Source organism: Rhinolophus sinicus, linkage group LG05 (genome assembly GCF_036562045.2).
Source record: "Rhinolophus sinicus isolate RSC01 linkage group LG05, ASM3656204v1, whole genome shotgun sequence".
Taxonomy (NCBI): Eukaryota; Metazoa; Chordata; class Mammalia; order Chiroptera; family Rhinolophidae; genus Rhinolophus; species Rhinolophus sinicus.
Window position 1 is genome coordinate 58,480,086 of NC_133755.1, and position 22,939 is coordinate 58,503,024.

General features: G+C 37.6%; 1 protein-coding gene across 8 annotated transcripts in view; it reads left to right on the forward strand.

The window, feature by feature from the left end:
• CTNNA2 (catenin alpha 2) overlaps nt 1–16,924 on the forward strand; it is a 1,048,744-nt gene extending 1,031,820 nt beyond the window's left edge. For 3 of the 8 annotated variants that reach the window (XM_019750019.2, XM_074332252.1, XM_074332250.1), the window contains one exon: nt 15,694–16,117. In XM_019750019.2, the coding sequence (XP_019605578.1) occupies nt 15,694–15,981 (288 nt within the window). In that variant the 3' untranslated portion in view covers nt 15,982–16,117. Of the gene's footprint in view, nt 1–12,820; nt 12,938–15,693 lie in introns of all 8 variants that reach the window. The other 5 variants (XM_074332253.1, XM_074332251.1, XM_019750020.2 and 2 more) reach the window with 3 other exon arrangements.
• Nucleotides 16,925–22,939: the final 6,015 nt, after the last annotated feature.

A 22,939-nucleotide genomic window follows, 5' to 3' on the forward strand; every position in this document is an offset into this window, starting at 1 on the left:
CAGTTGACTAAACACTAGGGAGATGCCTACCCAATCCCATATGGCTTATGTGGTGCTAGCCTTTGTGGAGAACATGCTAGTAAAAAAAATAGGAAGTCCTTATTCATAAATAGCCAGAAGTCTAGTTCTGAAGACAAGACTTTCATGTACAACCAAAGCTTTTGAAGATAAAGCACCAAATAAGCAATTGATTATTGGATTCTAGCAAGAAATGTAATTGGAATTGAGGTGGAATCCCCAAAGACAGTTCCAGGGCTGATCTGGCTGCTTATATTACAAGAACGGTTTACCTCCTTTTTTGGTTGACTTTTTGTATCTCTTTTTGGGCTGCACTCCATAACCAGTTCTTAGGCCTCTAGTAGCAGGTGCCTATGTTTTATTTCTTTTGAGAATCACATTTCCTGACCGTTCTCCATAAATGGGAAAAGTGAGATTGTAGCTACCCCACCACATCCGTCCTTCATCCCTAGTTATTCGCACTGTCAGGTGGAAGAAGAAAGCTTACCTCCCATTGGAAGTATCTTGTTCTTGTCTTGCTGGGGCTTATGATGCCCTCACACTATCCTAGCATCTATTGGAATACCCTTCCCTGTGCACAGTTTCTTGGGCCTAAGGTATCCAGGTGATCCAATAAATTATGATGGATAGTAAAAAAGATTTCCAATGGTACCCAGAAGTTATACAGTAATCATTGATAGTGACATACTTATTTAAGCTTTTAGAAGTGTTTGATTTACCTTTTCACCTGGACCTCAGAGTAACTCATGAAAGCATATTGCAATCAATAACTACATTTTACAGTGGAGAAATAGAAACTCAGAGAGGTTACTGGAGTGCCCCCAAACTTTCACAGTTGGTAACTGGCACAGCCAAGATTACAGCCAGTTTCTCTACTGGGTAATCTTGTGCTTTGTACAATGTAAGGGCATTGCCGAGCTATCTCCCATAGACTAGTAATTGAGCAGATAATACAGGAAGGAGCTGTTACCATTATCTACGAATTCTGACATATACTAATACATCTGTAGGGGTCTTAGGAATTGTATCAATCAACCTCACATTATATCATGGTGCCCACTATCTGGCAGACTAAAAGACAATGTTGTAGAAATTTAGAATAAAGTTTTTTCATAATGTTTGGATAAATAGGAAGTGGTATATAGAGTGGCTAGAGGGGAGGAGAATTAGAGGTTGTTATTTAATCAAGTTTTCTTTGAACATATAGATGATATTTTTACTTGCTGGGAAGAAAATGAATAAGTAGAAAGTGATGTTCCTGCTACCTGCCTACTTCATACCTCATATGACTCATGGCTACAGGATTGGAAATTAGCGTGATTTTTTTTTTTTTTTGCCATAAGCAAATTCACCTCATTACTGCTTAGTCGCATGACTCAGTCTTTGAACAGTTAATACCCACCATAACTCACGTTTTGCTCTAGATAAATGGCATCAATAGCCAGGAATGAAGAGTTCAAAGCAGGCAAAGGCCATGATGAAAGCCAGGTCAAGGAATACTGCATGTCTTGTGTCACAGTGGACAGATGGTCATATGAATTCTGTGAACCCAAGTTCACAAAAATGTTAACTTTTCTCTATGTTAGTTTCATCATATGTAAAGCAGGACTGATGGTATGTCCTTATATATCTTTTGAAGATTAGATATAATTTATTAAGACACCAGCACTGTACCTAGCAAACACAGCTCAGTGCCTCATAGATGCTATTCACAGGGAAATCGTCCTTAAAGAAAGCTCAGACTTTTATACACTGAAAGCAATAAACACAAAGAATAAGATTGTGGATGTTTTTCTGAGGAAAGCCTAGTCCTGACGTTCTATCACTGAGGACACATCAGAAGATGAGGTAATATGATTTGTATTACAATTTAGCCAAAATTTACCTTCTCTATCATGTCCCTAAATTCCACACTCCTGCCAATATCATGTCTTTGAGTAGTTGTCCATGTAGAATGAACAGGTAGAATGCACGGAAGAGCTGGCTATGTGCTAGGCATTGTACGCTGGCTTTGTGTCTTTGGACAAGCTTGTCATCTCTTATTTCCTTATCCATGAAGTTGCCATTATTCAACAACATTTAGCAAATATTTAGTAAAGACCTGTGTGCCAGACACTGTTTTAGGTGTTTGAAATATAGCAGGGGGTGGGGGACAGTAAACCCAAGAAGAAAATATTTGTTTGGATGATGATAAGTTTATGGGCAAATATTAAAACAGAGAAAGAGAGCAAATTGAGGGGATAAGTGTGGGAATGAAATTGCAATTTGAAAAGGGAAGTTTTCACTAAGATGCTGATAACTTTATTAATGACTTGATGAAGGTGAGGGACCAAGGCTCACAGGTATGTGGGGAAGAGCATTCTAAGCAGAGAAAGAAATGAACACAAAGGCCATGAAGTGTGAGCATGACTGGTCTATCTGAGTAATGCCAAGGGACCAGTATTTAGGAGTGAACAAAGGAGAAATGAGAACTATTAGGTTCCAGATTACATATGACCTTGAAGACCATTTTGATAGCTTTGGATTTGACTCAGACTGAAATGGGGATCCACTAGACAATGTTAAGAAGAATGACATTATGTGAATGTATTTAACAGGATCATTCTGCCTCCTATTTAAAAATAGACTGGGAGGTAAAAGGTGGGAAGCGAGGACACGAGCTATGGGAAATTATTGCACAATCCAACTAGAGATGGTTTGAGCATGGTGGTGACAGTGGTGAAGGTAAGAAGAGGTCAAATAATGGATATATTTCAAACATGCTGTTGGCAGGATGTGACTGCACATTGGATGCTGGGTCAAGGAGAACAAGGTGGAACCTAAGATTTTGAGTTTTTGATCCGAACAGTTGGTTGAGTTGTGTTGCCAACAACTGAGCCTAAGAAGGTGGAGTTCATCAGAGAGCTCTTGCCTATCTCTGGAATGTTGGGATGAGTCAATAAAAGAAATCTGCAGAAGCTTAGATCATTCCCTAAATGTCAAGAGGTCTTATTTGTGAAAGTAACAGCTATTGCTAGAAACTGAAGTGTGATCTAGATCTAAGTTAAAGACATAGGCTTATTAACTCATTGAATTATCTTCTGAACTAAAGATAGGAACCTTCTCTCTGAATCTGTGACAGTGTACACACTGCATTGTGAGACTTGGAAATTATTTGAATATGTAATGAAATTGGTAGCGGGTATACATCTTATAATGGGAAAAGCAGTGACCAGGGAGAAAGAAAAAAAAAAAAAAAAGGAGGGTATTATGTGATGTCTGCTCAAAAAAAAAAAAATGCTTAAAAGTAGGCAGAAAAATATGTTCAATTATAAAAAGCTATGGATCAACTGCTCAGATTTAAAATTCATTTAATTAAAATTACTGGTTTTAAGCCATGCATTATACTGACGACCTCTTATGAACCCTTGAATAATGATATCCATTTCTTCTTGTCGTAATTCTCATTTCTGTGATGAAAGAAGAGTTGAAATTTTAAGTTAGTGAATTAATTTCTATAGTAATATGTTTCTAACATTTCACTTCAATTTTCTGCATTATATTTAAGAGATCGTTCTGTATGAATTACGTGAGGAGAAAATTATGATAATGAGGGAGAAACGATGTTAATATACTACTCTTAAAGCATATAGCCTTTGGTTGGGGTGGGGGTTGGGAGGCCCATAGAGGAGATGGTAAATGGGTTTTATCTTGCTTGCTAACTTTCCTCAGTTACTAGTGATTGACTGGGCTATGTTTTGAGAAGAACTCTAGGAGCAGTAGAACAAAGTACTGTTATTGACTGAGCATGTCTGCTCAAGGTACCAATGAAGAAATGACAGACACTGTGACTCACGTCAACCATCCTTTCTTAATTGGTTCTGGAAGAGGCCTGGAGCATCGACAAATATGGCTTGTCTTAAGGTTGCCCCTTGTGTTTATTATTATTATTATTATTAGTAGTAGTAGTAGTAGTAGTAGTAGTAGTATTGCATCTGTTCTACTTCTTGCTCTCTCCTGGCCTTTCCAGGTCATAGCCTAGACAATGTCCTTCCTTAGATTTTGATTTTTAATCATCTTGGATTTTTTTCTTTAGAAGATCTATTCTCAGAGTATGCCCTTTGCTAACTTATTTGGTTAATAAATGTGAGCATAGTCTAGTCAAAGGGAGCAAGATTGTTATACTCATGTTCTGAGAAGCTGGAAGAGACTTTCAAGAACCTCTAAAGAATATGGAGGTTCAATACCTCAAGTCTATGGATGGATTTAATGATGACACAGACCAATCTTAGCTGGATATGGCAAGCACTTGGTTCAAGACTGAAGTAAAGATGAAAAATAACCCAGTTTGTAGAAAAACAGATTTAAGACTTTACAAAACAAGTCTAGGGAACCTGTGTTTGTTTTTTGATGGAGATAAAGCACAGAGCTTGGGGGGCTGATCATCAGTGTTTGATGGGCCCTTCCAGGCCAGAAGCAGCTCCATTTTTGAGGTAGCTAGGGCTCTCAATTGGTTCTGATAAGAATATAAGATTTTAAATGAATTGAAGTGTTCCGCTTTCCAGGAAACATCATTTTCTTTTTAATTAGAAAAATATCTTAACCAAAATGAGGAGCCTGAATTTTTAGAATTTTTGGCCCTGTACGTGGTTGGGTTAAATATTGTACACTGACTATTTCTATGTCTCTTAAATTAGATCTTTAAACATCACCTTCCCAGTCTAGATTATCTTCCCTCTATCTCCAACTAGAGTTATCTTGACTTTCTACCATTTGTCCTCCTCCAACCCATATTAAGCCATGAATGTTCTTAGATATTTGGAGTAGAAGACTTTTAGCCAAAAAGCTTATTTTCTTGTACCAAGTCTTGATTCCTCCTTTTCCTCAGCTAAAGGATTCAGGACTACTAGAAAAGGTACAAATCTTTTTGGTGCTTTTCTAGTCCCCTTGTGAACTCTCCATGCCTTTATTCCTAACAGTGAAACTAATATTCAGGCATTGCAAGCAAGCCAAAGTAGGTGGTGGGAGCTTCAGTAAAAGAGGGTTAGAGAGAGTCCAAACTGCTGGATGGGGGAAAACGTGAAAGGAGAAAGTAAAAGGAAGGAGGTGTAAATGAAGAAAAATAATTTTAGAAACACTTATTTTGGACTCAAATGGTGACTTCAGGAAAGATAGACCACAGTAATAATAAAAGTGAAGATTTGTTAAGGGCCTACCATGTGCCAGGCACTCAGATTTAAGGCCATTATCTCATTTAATACCTAAATACTTAAATGTTTTGTTATTGTTGTTGTTTTCCATTTTTACTTTAAAGATAAAACATTTGAGGTAGAGGTAGGTTACGTAGCCCTCAAGAACACAGAGCCATTGATCATTCCGATCAGGGTGTAAACTTGGGCTTTCAATCCAGAGCCCAGGCTTTCCTTTTGCAATAAGAGAGGAAAGGAGGAAAGGAGGGAGCAACAGGGAGAGCAGGAGGCAGAGCATAGAATGTGAGAATGTCTTACCAGAGGGAAGAGTATGTGCAGGGCTTGGTGGAAGAAAGGAGTGGAGAAGAAGGAACTAGGATGCTGAGGGGAGGCAGCAAACAGTCTCTGGAGAAGACATCTGTTCGGCTCTTCTTTACTCTTTTCATCAGGAACCCAGACAGCAACAGGCTTTAATCAGCTCTTCCCACACATATGTTAAGAAGAGGGCATGGACTGGACAGGAGTTTATTTCCCCCCAACTTATGAACACAGTTGGTAGTGGTTGAATGTGAAGAGAATCGAAGGGATGGAAGATAATAATCCAAGGCCGTCAGTGATGCTTATTTTCTAGGGACAGTCCTCCACCAACTAGCATCCACCCAAACTTGTGGTCCTTGACTCCTGTTTGTCCATTCTTCACTCAGTGTTAGCACTTTGCATGCTGGAGCCTAGGAGCCATTTCATAAGGTGTTAAATAACCTTCATCGTTTATCAGTAGATAACACGTGCCTACATAATTACACCTTTCTGATAGTATGGGGTCCAGTAATGGCTCTTTCATCCATTTTATGAAAACATTATTTCTTGGATTCTGAGACAGTGGTTTGTGTTAGATCTGTCTCACAGTCATGCTGATGCTGCTCATGGGGGAAAGAATGAGGGGAACAGAGAGATCAAGGTGCTGGTCTTCTGCCAGCTGCCTCTTCTATAGGGAAGGTGAAAAGGAGCTTTAGCTGTTGAAGAATTGATACAAAGTATGAACCTTGGATGGTGGTGACATGAAGCTTGTCTCTGTACCCAGGAATTATCTCCCAATTGTGGCTGTGCCTAAGAACATATTGGCACTTCTCCTTTGGGTTCCTTTCTTAGGAACAACCCAGAAAGGAGATCGTAAAGTGTGGGATAAAGGAAGGGGGTGGGGAGGAAGAAATGTAGAAAAAGGAGGTGGGGACTGCCTAGATGAACAGAGATGTCTATTCATAACTTTCCAAGGACCAACACATCTCCGTACTCCCTCTTCTCCTTGGGATTCCAAGGTGAGCAAGCATATCTTGTTTGGGGTTGAGCAAAAACTATTCTGCCTTTAATGGTGAGAAAAAATGGCTCTAAGCCATATTTAGGAAATTTGTTGACTGTAATTAAACCTTCATGGGAGTCCCCAAGGTTTACTTACCTATAATTGAAAAAATGCAAATGAAGACAGTTAATCAGTGGACTTGCTGACTATGAAGCGCTACTACCTACCTAAATGAATTTAAAACGAAGACACAAATATGTCCAGTTAAGAAAGTTACCTGAGAGCCAATTGATAAATTTCTCAGCAACGCTGTGAAGATGTTTTCTTAGCCTGACTGGGATTGCCGTGCTTTTCTGCGAAGGACTTTGCCGACTGAATCTTGAGCCATTACACACAGATTTACTAACCACTGGGCATCGGTGCTGGTAGAGCACCAGCTGACTCCCTGGCGTCAGTCAAGGAAGCCCTGCAGAGAAAATAACTGCCTTCTTGTCTTCCTTTCTGTCATGATTGAGCCACAACTGAAAGCTGTACAACATTTGCTTTTCAAGATCCCATAATCAAATGGGAATACACCTGGGATGAATCCAACCCCTCGAGAATTATCCCACAGTATTTTAGCTATCAGTTATCACAGATCAGTAAATGTCCTAATATTAATAGCTTTAAAGCAGTTTTTTCTTTTTTTTTTTTTAACAACAATCACAGCATACCTGTGATGGTCATTTTCACTTCAGACACCATACTTGTTAATATATGCAGCTAATTTTTATCACCTGATTTAAAATCACCCCCCCTGGAATTATATAAATGCCTAATCACTGCACTGTACACCTGAAACCAATATAAAATATTGAATGTCAACTATAGTGTCTCTCTCTCTCTGTCTCTCTCTCTCTGTCTCTCTCTCTCTCTCTCTCTCTCTACACACACACACACACACACACACATATAGTTACGGGATGTAAAGTACAGCATAGGGAATATAGTCAATGATATTGTAATAGCTACATACGATGTCAGAAGAGTAGTGGATTTGGGGAGGGGGTTATCACTTTCTGAGGGGTGTAATTGTCTAATCATTATATTGTTTTGTACACCTGATACTAATATAAAAAAACCACACACACCCAAGTTCTTTGCACGTCTGTTAATACTTATGTCTTCTGCTTAATGAGTTCATTAATTAGCAACTATGGTGTCAAGTAATAAGTGCACAACTTGTCCCTAAAAATTAGCTATGGGAACAAAAAAGTAATGATGCAGCTTCATTTCGATAAAAAATATGGTCAGTGATCTGATTAGTAGTAACAGAAACAAAAGATATTAAACAAATTAATTTAAATGTAGAAGTAGAGGTGCAGTAGATATCATATTGCATTTAGCTATCAGTTATTTTTGTTTTTGACCTCTTGGAGGAGGGAGCTAGAGATGTCTTATCACTCATGCCTCCCAGCAGATTGTGAGGGAGCCAAGTGCCATGACTGATTGCTGTCTGCCCTGGCCACCACACGGGTGAGTGGCATATTGCTGCCCTGTGTTCACCACTGTCACTGTCTTAAGAGGAAGGACCCATCTTTTCTAATTGCCTTCATTGTTGATGTTCGATAAGGGGCAGCGCAGCGAGTGGGCTAGAACACTGAAAGGAGGGCTTGCCACAAAGGAATTGTCTTTTTTGCAAGCGTGTAAACATCCGTGAAGTGAGAAAAGATGCGATTAGGCTGAACCTTTTCAGCATGTCTTTGTTTGCTTGAGTTATTTATTCCCCTGGACTTGCTAGAGTTTTCAAAAGTGTTATTGATATAGACTCTGGAAAAAGTAGGCAGATATTTCAAGGTATTTCAAATGTGTCACAGTTTCTAAGGAGATCAAATATCTCTTCAAAGTCTCATGGATTTTTTTAAACATGAAATGTTCTTCTTGGCTGATAATAGGCGCCAATGCTTTAGGTTTCTAACCTCCCAGTCATTAACAGCAAGGCTGACATGTAGCAAAGTCTTTTTTTTTCCCCTTCCTTCCCTGAAAGCAATTTGTGACTCATTTTGGGTAGATAACTGTTTAAATATAAATAAATGACCATCTATAGTGGAAAGATTCCAGTTTTCTCAAGGTGTTTGCTTTCAATTTATGTCAGTTCTCCCATCACAACTTCCTCCCCTCAAAACACTGCCCCAGGCCTGAATATGTATAGCACAGTCCCATTAAAATACGTCTTGTTCTTATGTTTAACACTAATTTATTCCTATTTAAAGATCTTGTACATGGGAGATAAAAATGGACTCTACCCATATCTGCAGAATCATTTTAGCATTCTCAAAATCATTAGCTCTGACTAGAGAACATTAAAATAAAAAAGCCCAGACCCAAATGTGACTGGGTTTCTTCTCCCAGGCACTGCTAATCTTTTTGAGGTAAAGCAAACTCCTCAGTTTTTATATTTCAGAATCACCTTCAAACAGATTTGGTTTCTTTTCTTCTACCTACCTTCACCAGTAGTCTAATGGCACTTACATTCTTTTTAATCCAAGGGACAGAGTTCTGTGTACCTGGGATTTCCATGCCATTTGTGGTTCATTATATTTTTGGTGATAAATAATCAACCTTTTTGAAAGTAGATTCATTTCCAGCTTGTATTTGTATCTCTGCATGCATATTTTAAATGGATTAATGTAGAACACATAGTGAAATTTTAGTTCTCTTCTGTAATTATATTTCTCGTCCTCACAACCTCACAAATTAATATCCTAAGATATTTACTGTTATATGTAGTTAATCCAATGCATTCCCATCCACCTTTTACCTTACTTTGTACTCTTGACTATGTTATGTGGTGTGTTTTTTTGTTTTTTTTCATTTTTTTTTTTTTTTTAATGTGTGTGTTTTTAAAACCAGCTGTTAAATCTAAACTGCATTTATTGTATTGCTGATTGGCCCCAGGAAGTTCATCATTATCAAGAGTGATTGCTAATTACTTAACAGAATAGAAAGTAGCCTTGGCTGTCAGGGGAATAGTTAAGATATTTTGTGATTTCTTGATGATGGTATGTCTTTGATTATATTAAAAGAATATTGGTTTTGATCTTGAAAGCATAATGCTGAGAGAATTTTTAGTACAGTTAGTGGACTTTTTGATGTGATAAAAGAATACTGATTTACTATTTCATTCAGCATCCTATTATCTCTCTAAAAATGCTAAATAACGAATGAATATGAAGGGAAGAAGAAATTAGACAGAACTGACGTAAGTTATATACCTATAATATGTCGAACACTGTTCATGAAACTGTGAGGAAGACCAGTGTAAGCAAATACGTGGTTTCTTACCTCTAGCTTCCGGAATTTTACTTCCATCATTTCAACTGTTCGTTTGATAACTGCTGACATGTGACACACACATCTGAAACTCAGTCAGTCCAACATTAAACTCAGTTTTGTAGCACCTCAGTTTCCCTCTTATTTCTATAACCTGGGTTAATAGCACCAGTATATACCCAGTTGTACAAGCTAGAAATTTAAGCTGTCCTTTATCACTCAACCATCCAATCACCAACAATGGTCTATTTCATCCATTAAAGTGAGTTTACATATCACGCACACCATGAAGTTTTATTTTCCTACCTTGTCCCCACCTGACTCAAGGTAGATCCCCCATTCTCTGTGTTCCTTTATCACCTTACATCCTACTAAAGCACTTATCACAGAGTATTAAACCTTTTAGTTTATGTGTCTATGTTTGTATACCAACACTAAAGCATTGTGTTTGGCACAAAATAGATACACATTAGGAGTCTGAAGAATTCTTTGAATGAATCAATATATGTAGAAAAATGGAGGGGTAGAGTTAAGGGTAAAGAATAAATGAGAATTCAGCATTTCAAGAAATGTAGTTGCATTTTCATTTAAGAGAATCTTATTGAGTCATGCAGTCACAATTGTGTCTATGGAAACTGAACACCTTGTGGTGTAAACGCCATGTAAATGAAATAACATGGAACTTAAGACCTGGGGTTTCAGAATTCGTTAGCTGCTCCTGTATATTTTCAGTCATGTTAAGCACCTTTCATGACAATCTTCAGCTTTGACTTAAGGAATTAGGCAGCATAAATGTCAATTAATAGAAGAATCACAATTCAGGAGTCTTCCCTCTAGTGTTTTCCTTCCATTCACAATCCAAACTGAGGATGGTACAGCAAAAGAGAAATCTATCAAAAGTTGTATGAGATTAAGAAGACAGAGTGGTGACAGAGGCAGAAAAAGATAAAAACCCTATAGAAACAGCTGAAAAAGAGCTCTCCTGCCCTTATTTGCTTTTCATGGACTATAATAGAACAAGATGTGAGGAAACATCTGTTGACTTTTTAAAATAGTACTTTGATATTTTAAAAGAATAATGACAGAATTAGGAGAAGCCTAATTTCTGTGGTTTGTCACAGCAGACACCCATGAAATTGAATGGAGAGAATTAGCCTAGCACAGCTTGACAGATTTGGGGGACGTGGATTCTTCTGTCATACATGGCTCTAGGAAGCAGCATGGAGCAATGGTTAGCTCATGGGCTCTGGAGTTAAGCTGCCCAGGTTTAAATCTTGGCTTATTTGCTTCTTATTTGTAATGCTATCCTGGACAAGCTCTACAGCCCCTCCAAATCCCAGTTGAGCATAATAAAATTTCCTGTCTCTGAGGTGGTTGTGAGATTGAATAAGACAAATAAAACTTGGGGAGCCTGTGTAGAGACTGGCTCATGGTCTTCTTTGCTAAGTGTAGGTTCTTATTTTTAAAAGTGAAAATTAGCAGCTTCTCTTAGACTAGACTTAGGAATTGAATGGGACGTCCAGTAGGAATAGAAAGGCCTTTAAGCAGGAAAAGATTTGTCTCTTTTGTGGAAAATTCTGGTCAGTGTCTATGCCAGCAATGGCTGAGATATGATCCACTTTTGAGGCTCTTATAAAGCTACCAGGACCAGCCCAGTTAAAGACTTAGCACACCCCAATTAGCTTAGGTGAGCCCCACCCATAGGCACAACCAGTGGTTATAGATATGTGGTCAGTGGGCTTCAGAGAAACTGAGCAAACACGAGAAACCAGCAGGGCTCAGATTCCAGGCACTGCCTCCAGGAGGGAGCACTCAAACCAGGATGACACCCTAAAGGCCAGGAAAGACTGGGAAGGACGGAGCACGAAGAAGGAGAACAGCTGAGGCCAGGAGATTCAACTATAGAGAATTCAGGCTCTAAGAATGAGACTAAAAAACCACAGACCAGATGAGATGGAGCCTTTCACCAGATGAAGTCATGATGTTTACAGGATGTTACCAGGATTAAAGGACAGGCTTCCACCCAGACAGAATTAATACTTGAGACAGGTTAATTTTGAATGACAGGTAGTCACTGAAAAAATAAGACCCAGAGATTAAATGATGCTTCAGAGAAGTAGTGAATTGGTTCAGTAGTAGGCTTTGGAGACAAAGAGTATTGATCCTAATCCCTACTTTACCCATTACTACATGGGCAATTTACATGACCTATCTAAGCTTCAGTTTGCTCATCTGTAAAATGGGGGTAATAGTAGTTGCTATTTCAAGATTTTTTGAAACTCAAATCATGTGATTTAATTGAAAGGACTAGGGCAATTCTAAGCACCTGCTAATTGCTCAGTTAATGTTGGTTATTATTATAAAAACTTTATACAGAATCATTTGCATGTCTTATTTGAAAATGCCATGGTTACAGGGTAAATCACAAAATAGAAAACAATTATGTATTTAAAAAATCACCTTGCCATGTAGCTGTACCCTTTTTTAATGTATTTTCTTTAGGAAGTGAATTTTTAGCAAAATGTGCCACTTAGAAACCAGGTCTCAGAGCTATTTTGGACAAGCATAAAGGAGACTCATTTTTAAATAAAACAAATTCTGATCATACTGATAATGATCTTAATCAGTCAAGTGGGTATAGGGCATATGAAAAAAAATTAACCTCTGGTAATTGAAGTTTGAATAAAAAAGTAAAATTTTGCATTAATTTTAGATTGAGCTTATTGTCGAGGAGTATATTTGCTCAAGTTTAGCTAGCCAGGTCCTTCACTTCCTTGCTTTGCCTTGCAACAAATTCAGTACCGTGTTTCCCCGAAAAATAAGACCTAACCAGAAATTAAGCCCTAGCATGATTTTTCAGGATGACATCCCCTGAACATAAGCCCTAATGCGTCTTTTGGAGCAAAAATTAATATAAGACCTGATCTTATTTTCGGGGAAACACAGTATCTGCCCTACCAGGTGGCTTGAATGAATTAACTGGCTTTGTATTTCAGAACTGTCTCACTCTTGACCAATGTATTAGGTTTATTCACAGGATTCCTGCTTCAGGCTGGGAGAGCAAAGGGGTTCTGAAGAAGAGACAGGCTATCATATTTTTGCTGCAGAATTAGACACCATCTATCTGAAAATGGAATCTGTGGTAAAAATTTCCAAATTACTTGTAATCCTTCTCTTAGGATCCACTCAATTCTCCCACGATTTGCTTTTTGGGGAACTATTTAATAATACGATAGACATGTTGTCTTCTACTTCTACTAATTCTTTTGCTCCAAAGCAAATCAACAGAACTGTCCCTGATATTATATCATTTTACACTCTCTTTACCCATAGCACATAATAGAATTAACTAACATTATGAATGAATATTACTCACTTTTGAAACCTGACACTTCTAGGGAACCATCAATTGGCCAAGGAATAGAATATTTAGCTTCTAAAGAAACCATGACTGATCTTTTAATTGTCCCAACATTTTACTATCTTATCTCTTTCCTTCATGATTTACACTGTTACCTGGGCGGTATAGTGGAAAAGATAAAAAAGTGAAATTCAGTCAAATCACTGGCTATGATGTTATGAAACTCACCTATCATGAAAGTCCTGAAATCATTAGATGAAATAAGTCTTCAGAGAGTCGTTGGGTTTCATTAATTCAGTGGTTCTCAAGCTTTGTCATGCATCAGAATCCCCTGGATTGCAAGTTTCTAATTCAGAGAGTTTGAGATTGGCCTGAGAAATTGCATTTCTAATTGGTTCCCAGGTGATGCTGATACTGCTGGTTCAGAGCTTGTACTTCGAGAATCACTGCTCTAATCCATGCTTGGCTTCTCTTCTATTAACATAAATAATCTAGAATTTGCTTCTCCTTAGCTAGCTTTAGAGACTTACGCTGTATAAACTAAACATTATGGGTTAAGCAGTTATTTTGGTATATGTGCACCTTGTACTGTGTAGCAGAGGCAGCAGAGTAAGTACTTAGTCCATTTAGTTAATTTCATTCACAAAGCAGTCAATTACAATATTTGCTGAATCGTGGCTCTAATCCACAAATCACTTTTCTTCTCTGTAGTATTGTGGGGTCAATGTAAATACTGATTTTTAATTTTATTTTTCTTAGTGGTGAAACCTCTAAGTATTGGTTCTATGGTATTGCAAAGAATTCATACATAGAAAGTATCTTCCATTGTTTTCCCCAATTACCTGACTCTATGGGCTTTTTTGGTGGTAGAAGAATTGAGTTTCATTTGTCATAAAATATGTTTTTTTAACACAGCCTGATGTTTCGTTAGCTTTGATAAAGGATATGGACCAGACAACCGCATCACATAGGCCTTAGATGTAACTTCTGTTCCTGGTCACTGCCTGGGACATGTTTTGGTCTCAAGAAATGACATGAAGCTAAAGTGAATGCGGTTCACACTACGTAGGAAGCCACAGTGTTTGGGATCTCAGCTTAAACACGTTGCTAATCACCTCGCACCCAGAGGGTTGTCTGTTAGCTCCCCTTCTCTAATGCAGCTATAGTCTACCAATCTCAGGTTATACAACAAACCATCTCAACAACAAGGAAGAACATTGCTTAGAAACTTCCTTGGATCCCTCTAACTGCAGTGGATACATTTCCTCAGTTGATATCACGAGAAGTTTGATGAACAGTCAAGCTATGCCCAAGCATCCCTGAGGTTGGAGTAATATTTTCAGTCCAGCTCTTCATTTTTTCCCTTCACTAGGTTACATGTAGAATCCCAGCTGAAAGGGAGTCTGGGAAATGCAGTTTTTATCCTTTCCAGCATCTGTGGTTCAGGAAGTGAAGGAAGAATAAGGTTGAAATAGATATTGAATGGCCTAATACACAGTATATACCACACTGACTACTTAAAAGCGGCAAAGAAGTAACCTAAAAGCAATCCCTGGCTTGAGAGTCTGGGGATGAGCTTCTAAACCTACAGTGCTACTGTGACTTGCCATAGTAGCCTTGTTGAAACAATCCTGCCCAACAGGGTGGCAGTATGGTACAGTAATACAGTCTTTAAGGGCTTCATCACTTAAGCTATGTAAAACTGGAAGTTACTGGACCTCTGTCTGCACGAGCTCTCTCATCTTAAAATAGCAATGACAATAAATGCCACTTCACAGGTTGTTGTGAAAGTTAAATAGGGAAATACAAATTTCTTAGAATAGTGTTTGGCACAAAGTGCAAAATCTATATTTCATTAACACATGCATATGGGCTCTCATTGAATGCAGTCTGACCTGCAAGCGCCTGACACAATTATTGATATTTTTATTGGAGGTATATTCAAGACCTGGGGATAGTTAAAGGGATACTCAAGTTCAATAAATACTTAAGTAAAAGCCAGAACACCTATGGGTGTGTTCCTCTGCTTAGCTGCTTGCCCGCATCCCTACCAATCCTAAGCTCAGGATGGAGAAATAATCTATATATAGATACTTCCACTGGGAGGCCATAAAATTATGATGTAACCCCTTATAACTTTTTATTCTCCAGTGCCTGCCAAATGCTTTTTAAACATTTGAGTAATTGTCACCATTAACAATTAGCCTAATGTAATAACATGAGATGTTCTACTTTGGAAAACTTTTGTTACATTGGAATTCTTGTATGCTAAAAAGAGGGCTTTATCTTTAGAGGTATTGGGACTTTAGAAAGCTATGCATCATGAAGTATCTTCTTTTTTTTTCTTTTTTCTTAGGGAGTAGGGATGGGGGAATCTAGGTGACTGCTTTGTAGCCTATTCACCTTATCATGTAATAATTCGGGCAGTACTGTATACTTGCACAAGCAAAGCATTGTTTTAACTGAAATTGCACCATCTTGTGAGTGTTGTGCCTTGACTGACCCAGGTGTATCTCATTCTTCTCCTCCCACGCTAGCTGGACAGTGCTACATCACTCATCCAGGCAGCTAAAAACCTGATGAATGCTGTTGTCCTCACGGTAAAAGCATCCTATGTGGCCTCAACCAAATACCAGAAAGTCTATGGGACAGCAGCTGTCAACTCACCTGTTGTGTCTTGGAAGATGAAGGCTCCAGAGAAGAAGCCCCTTGTGAAAAGAGAAAAGCCGGAAGAATTCCAGACGCGAGTTAGACGAGGTTCTCAGAAGAAACATATTTCGCCTGTACAGGCTTTAAGTGAATTCAAAGCAATGGATTCCTTCTAGGACGATAGGCTTTAACAAGAAAGCTTTTTCTTTCTTTCTTTTTTTTTTTCTTTCCTTTTCTTTTCTTTTCTTTTCTTTTTTAATTCCATTTTTGTATGCATACCTGCCAACTCGTATGCCTCTGGCATGGGGAAATTAAGGGAGCAGAGTCTGTTTGCATGTACGATGGGATGCGATCAATACTACTGATCCATCTGTAGCCTGGAGAGGGGACAGGGAAGTCCTGTTCTGAGGTGGCACAGAGCTATCCTTTGCAACATTCTCATGAAATTTGGTGAAGAGTTCACCTTGCAATGTTTACGGGAGGGGGAGGGATGGGGAAAATAAACTTAACTCTACAAAAGCAAATTCTAATGCATGCAAGAATCATTAGGTTGGCAGGTATATTAAGTGAAAAATCTGGAAGTGTGATGATAGAACATAAAGCTTGTATTGCTTCTGTTTCGGTGCAAAAATGTACTAGCCAATACGCTTAAGTGTGTGGCCCACAAATTGAACAACTTAACTTTGAAGTTATATCCATGATATGTGGATTACTTTTACTAAGGGGAAACTAACTCATCCAGCTAAAAATGCTTCTTTTAATCTGTCTTCTGTTCTTTCTCTTCTGGTAATGCCCATCCTAGTGCTCATGGTATCAATTCTCCCCCTTTACTGAAAACGATAGACATTTGTTTGACTCAACTGTAATCCTTCTGGGGGCACTGGAAGCACAATATAGTGATCCACCTTGCTTTTACTTTTTGTTGTTTTTTTTGTTTTTTGTTTTTTTAATTTGAACTATGATTTTGCTAGAAATAGGAGGCCCAGTGGTGAGTTGTTAGAGGAATGGAAACTAACCATGTGTGAAGGTTTAGAGGCAAATACATAGGTATAGCTTGGAGTGCTGGTATCTAATATGCCATTGTATCCACTAACTCAAAATAAACACATTTAATCTTCACCTCTGAAGCATCTTTTCTTTCTTTAAATGCATACTTAATAAAAGATCAGAGCATCTTCTTGAACACTGGTTTAAAATGTTTTTGTTTGTTTTTAGAAATTGGGGATAAAATAGGTGATATATAAAGAAATCTCTGAGTCGTCTTTAGAGAACAGGAATTGCTTCTGTTTTGTATTTTTCAATTTGGTTTTATTTACTTTCAAACTGAAATTAAAATGAGAAAGTCATGTGTTATATTTTTCTGAGCCATGTTCAGCCGTGGGCTAAATGTAAGAAACTTAATGGGTTCTCAGATAGAAACTGAATATATATATATATATATATATATATATATATATATATATATATATATATATATGGAGGCCCATTAATTTAAAAACATATTTTATTCATTTCAAAATATTTTTTATCTAAATTGTAAAAACAAGGCTTCTGTCTTATTATTAAGGAGTGAGTAGTAGTCTTATAGCTATGGCTTGAGGAGTGAGAAAAGGACCCCAAATAAGTTGTTGAGTGCCCCAAACTCCTCCCATTTAAATGATCCTGACAGGTTGGCAAGTTACAATATGTCTTCAGAAGAATTCTAGTAAAATATGTGTCTTCCTTAGCAATGTGATAATGCATTGGGACTGTGCTTGTTTTAGCTTAAGTGCAAGGTCTCAGAGAGAAGAAACTGAGGAGTTGTGGAATGATAGAAGCACAGTCCAAAACCTTATTTAGACGTGGTTCTGCTCAAAACACTGCTCATCACCACTGGGTGATGAAATTACGACCAAGGCTGAGAATGATCAGGTGGAGAAGCCACAATAAAAGTTGTAGACTGATTGTCAACACTAATCATTAGATCACTATTTCAACTATCCTGCCCCCTTAATTTGTGTAAACCTAACAAAGGCCATATATGACTAGCCCATAACTAACACCGTATTCACTGGTGAAAAGCTTTTCCTCTAAGTTCAGGAACAAGGCAGGATGCCTAATCTTGCTACTTGTACTCAAAATAGTATTGGAAGCCCTATCTAGAGCAATTAGGAACGAAAAAGAAAAGGCATCCAAATCAGAAAGGAAGAAATAAAATTGTCACTATTTGCTGATGACATAAATAGGTAACCCTAAAATCTCTACCAAAAAACTGTTAGGACTAATAAACAAATTCAGCAATGCTGCAGGATACAAAACCAGTACACAGAAATCATGTGTTTCTCTACACTAATGAACTAAAAGAAATAAATTAAGAAAACAATCTTATTTGCAATTTCATCAAAAAAAATAAAATGCCTAAGAATAAATTTAAGGAGGTGGAAGAACTGAAAACTATAAGACATTGATGAAAGAAATTGAAAACACAAATAAATTGAAAGATATTCTATATTCCATTCTTATGGATTGGAAGAATTAATATTTATTGTTAAAATGTCAATACTACCCAAAACAATCTACATATTCCATACAATCACTGTCAAATTTTCCAACATCATTTTTCACTGAGACAACAAACAGTCCTAGAAACTTGTAGAAGACCACAAAAGACCTCATATAGCCAAATCAATCTTGAGAAAGAACAAAGCTAGAGACATGCTCCCTGATTTCAAACTACTATATTTCAAAGCTATAGTAATAAGAATAGTATGATATTGGCCTAAAACAGACACATGGATTAATGGAACAGAATAGAGAGCCCAGAAATAAACCTATGCATATATGATCAATTTATGACAAAGGAGCCAAGACTATACAATGGGTAAAGGACAGCCTTTTCAATAAATAGTATGGGGAAGCTGGACAGCCACATGCAAAAAAATGAAACTGGACTATCTTACACTGTACACAAAAATTAATTCAAAATGGTTTAAAGACTTGAATGTAAGACCTGAAACCCTAAAACCCCTAGAAGAAAAAGAAACAGCCACTAAGCTTCTTATCATTGGTCTTGGAGAAGATGTTTCTAATCTAACACCAAACGCAAGAGCAAGAGAAGCAAAAATAAACAAAATGACTGGAAGGGAACACCTTTGGGAATTTTATACTTGGAGAGGGGGAAATGTAAAATGACTTAATCCATACAATTACACAGTTCATTGTGTATATACATGTTGAATGTGTAAGCATGCTATACTTTGTTATTGATTGTTAAAATGACAGGCAAACTGGAACATTTTAGGAGGAAGGGAAAATATTTGGGAGAATGATAAAAGATGTCTTTTCTTTTCCTTACAGCTTCATATTGCATTCCCTCCTGACTTAGCCTCTACATAAGCCAGCAGGTTTAACAAGCTATTTCTTCCCTATAGGTGGGTTAAGGGTCTTTCATTTTGGAATCTGACTTTAATAAAACAATTAAATTATTCTGTTTGAAATAGCCATGGTTGTTAGTGAACTTTAATGATTATATTTTGAATAAACAATTTTGTTCAAAAGAATAAACTGAATATATGAATGAATAAAATGATTCTGCACAGCAAAGGAAAACATCAACAAAATGAAAAGGCAATCTATGGAATGGGAGAAAACATTTGCAACGTTATGTTGAGGTGCATTCCCTCTATACCACTTTGTTGAGAGCTTTTATCATAAATGACTATTGAATTTTGACAATTTTTTTGCATTGTTTCTTAATGCCCACTCTAGTCATTCCCCTTAGTGAATGTATTCATTGATACCTTTTATTTAGAATATAATTATTATTATTCATTTTGAAATTCTAAGTCTTCCATTAACCCATACCTAAATACTTCAGTACCCAATGCGTTCTGACTTCTCCAGTCCTACACAGTAGTAATTTCTCTACCCCATTCATTTGGCACATGATGATTTCTTGGCATAGCTATAAAATAATATGTACATTTGAATAACCAAGCAACCTATTGGGATTTGATCAATTATAGTCCCTAAACTTGTTGGTAATAGATCATAAGTTGTTTGTTTGATTTTTATTATGCTGTCATTACGTATTAACCAAATCAAAGAGGTCAGTACTTACATTTTACTTGAAGATTGTGGATTTTTTTAAAGGTAATGGAAGTGAATTAACTACAGAAGGCTGTTAACAATATTTAAAAAAAACAAACAAACAAACAAAAAAAACACTAGTGCTGAGGAGTGTCCTTAGCACGTTGGTGGACTAGGAAGCCCCAGACCCGTGTTCACCCATGGAAACAAAGTAAACAACATGTTGACCAAAGTGGCTTTGTGGGAATCCTAAAACTCAGGTAAGGATTTGCATCAGCCAAGTGAATGTCTAACCAAGAAAAAAGAAAAAAAACACACACTCATTCTGGAAGGAAATTTGGTGGAGTTTTGCTTACCTATGTGCTGCCCCTTCTCTGGCACAGCATGATCAGGAGGAAGCTATCCATTTCCTTGTTCCTCCCAAAGAATGGAAGAAAAAGAATGGAACTTGTCTGCATTGTTCTGGCCTCTCTGGAGATTCCCAAGAGACTGATTTCTATCTTGCCCAATTTGGAGCACTAGTGGAAATGGTGGCAAAGTTTAGATATCAGATTGGAGGGCACTGAAAGCAGTGGCAGGCACTCTGGCTTGTAAGAGTTGAGGGGTGCTGCAAATCTATGGGCTCCTGGAGGGTAGAGATTTGGGGCAGAGAAATACAAGAGAACATTTAAGAACCTTGAGAAGAAGCAGGGATTAGACTTGTAGGGAATATCAGATATTTGAAGGAAGCCATGAATATGGGGGTGAGGCCATTGGGGAACAATCACACACACACATAGGCCCAGGCGACAGGCATACTTTGAAAGATATGAGAAAACCATAAACCTTCATACCAGGTTGATTAATAGAGGTTTTTTCCCTTCACAGAGCCAGTTCATAAAGACTGGGAGAAGTGACTGTTTTCTCAAATGCCCAACTATATGTTGTCTACAAGTGACTCACATTCTATCTAAGGAAACGCATAGGTTGAACGTGAAAGGATGGAAAAAATATCCCATGCAAACAATAACAAAAAGAAAGCAGGGGTGGTTATCTTAATACCAGACAAAGTAGACATTAAGTCAAAAATGTTACTAGATACAAAGAAGGACACTATACAGTGATAAAAAGTTCAATGCCCCAAGAAGATATAATTATAAACATCTACACAGCAAACATCAAAGATCCTAAATATATAAGACAGGCACGAACAAAACTGAAGTGAGAAATAGCTCCAGAATAATAGTAGGAAATATCAATACCCCACTTTCAATAATGGGTAGAACACTCAGACAGAAGATCAATAAGGAAATAGAAAAAAGTTTAAAAAGTGCTTGAGAACACCTAGTGTCATAAATCAATCTGGCGTTGACGATGCATTGAGGAGACGCAAAGGAAGGTCAGCTTTATCCCACAAGTGAACAGAAAAAGGAAAAACAGCTACTGAAGATAAAATGTCTCTGAATCTGGCTGTACCTTAAAGTTTCTGTGTGGCGTAGAGAGAAGGTGACTGAGTGATTGTTTCCCATGCTGTGTGATGCAAAGAAGGAATGATGTGATGTGGGAAGAACAGGCCAAATGACCCCCCATGGTGGGTCGAAAGATCATCCACCACCATATTCAATATTACTCTTAACATAGGACATACAATTTAACAGGATGTTATTGTCCTTTTAGCCTGAATTCACGACTTAGACGAGAATACGAGGTCTGACAATTAAGTTTGCTGACTTGTTGCAATGATGTTGCTAACCTTTTTTGATATCAGAGTGATTACTCATTATGAATTTGTACCAACTGGACAAAGGATTAACCAAGTTTACTATTGGAAGTGCTGAAAAGGCTGTGTGAAAAAGTTAGATGACCTGAACTTTTCACCAATAACTCATGGTTCTTGCATCACAACAATGCACCAGCTCACACGACATTGTCTGTGAAGGAGTTTTTAGCCAGTAAACAAATAACTGTATTGGAACACCCTCCCTACTCACCTGATCTGGCCCCCAATGACTTCTTTCTTTATCTGAAGATAAAGAAAATATTGAAAGGAAGACATTTTGATGACATTCAGGACATCAAGGGTAATACGATGACAGCTCTGATGGCCATTCTAGGAAAAGAGTTCCAAAATTGCTTCGAAGGGTGGACTAGGTGCTGGCATCAGTGCATAGCTTCCCAAGGGGAGTACTTTGAAGGTGACCATAGTGATATTCAGCAATGAGATATGTAGCGCTTTTTCTAGGATGAGTTTGCAAGCTTAGTCGTCCAACCTTGTATATATTCTCTCAATCAACAATACCTAGAAATTTTTGTTTTTCCGGGAATATGTATTTAGAATCTCATGTGTTCCAGCAATTATTTTCAGTTACATTTACAGTTTATAATTACCACAAAGGGCAATGTAGGGATTTTAATATCTCATATGACATAAAAATATATGAGAGCAGTTTACATGATCTAAAGCAGGAGATGGCAAACTTTTTCTGTAAAGGAACAGGTAGTAAATATTTTCAGCTTTGTTGGCTGTATAAGCTCTGCCCCAACTATCCAACTCTGCTATTATGATGCAAAAGGAGCCATGGACAATAAATAAATAAGCACACATGTGTTCTAATAAAACTTTATTTACAAAAACAGTGGGCAGGCCAGGTTTGGCACACAGGCACATAGTTGATCGACCTGCATTCCCTCTTCCTCCCACAAACTCTCCTGATATTTAACACTTCACAATCGGTGACTTTCTTTCTTTTTTTTTTTTTTTTTCATTTTGAAGTATTCCCTCTTCTGATGTCTCGTATGAACATAAAAGAACTCATGAAAAGAAAACAATGTATTCTGTGAGTTCCAAACTTAGCACCGTTAATTCATTCAGCAATTATTTATTGACTGCTGCTTTTGTGCCAAGCACTATTCTAAGTGCTAGTAAAATGGAGATTAAAGATTCACTACCAGTTCCAATGAAGCTTATAGTTTTGTGATGATGGTCAGGCAAACAGGAAATTAAGGAATAATGTGCTAATAAGAGAGGTTTGTTCAGGATTCAATAGTGACAGCACACAAAGTCCTGTAGGAACCCGGTGCTGGTGG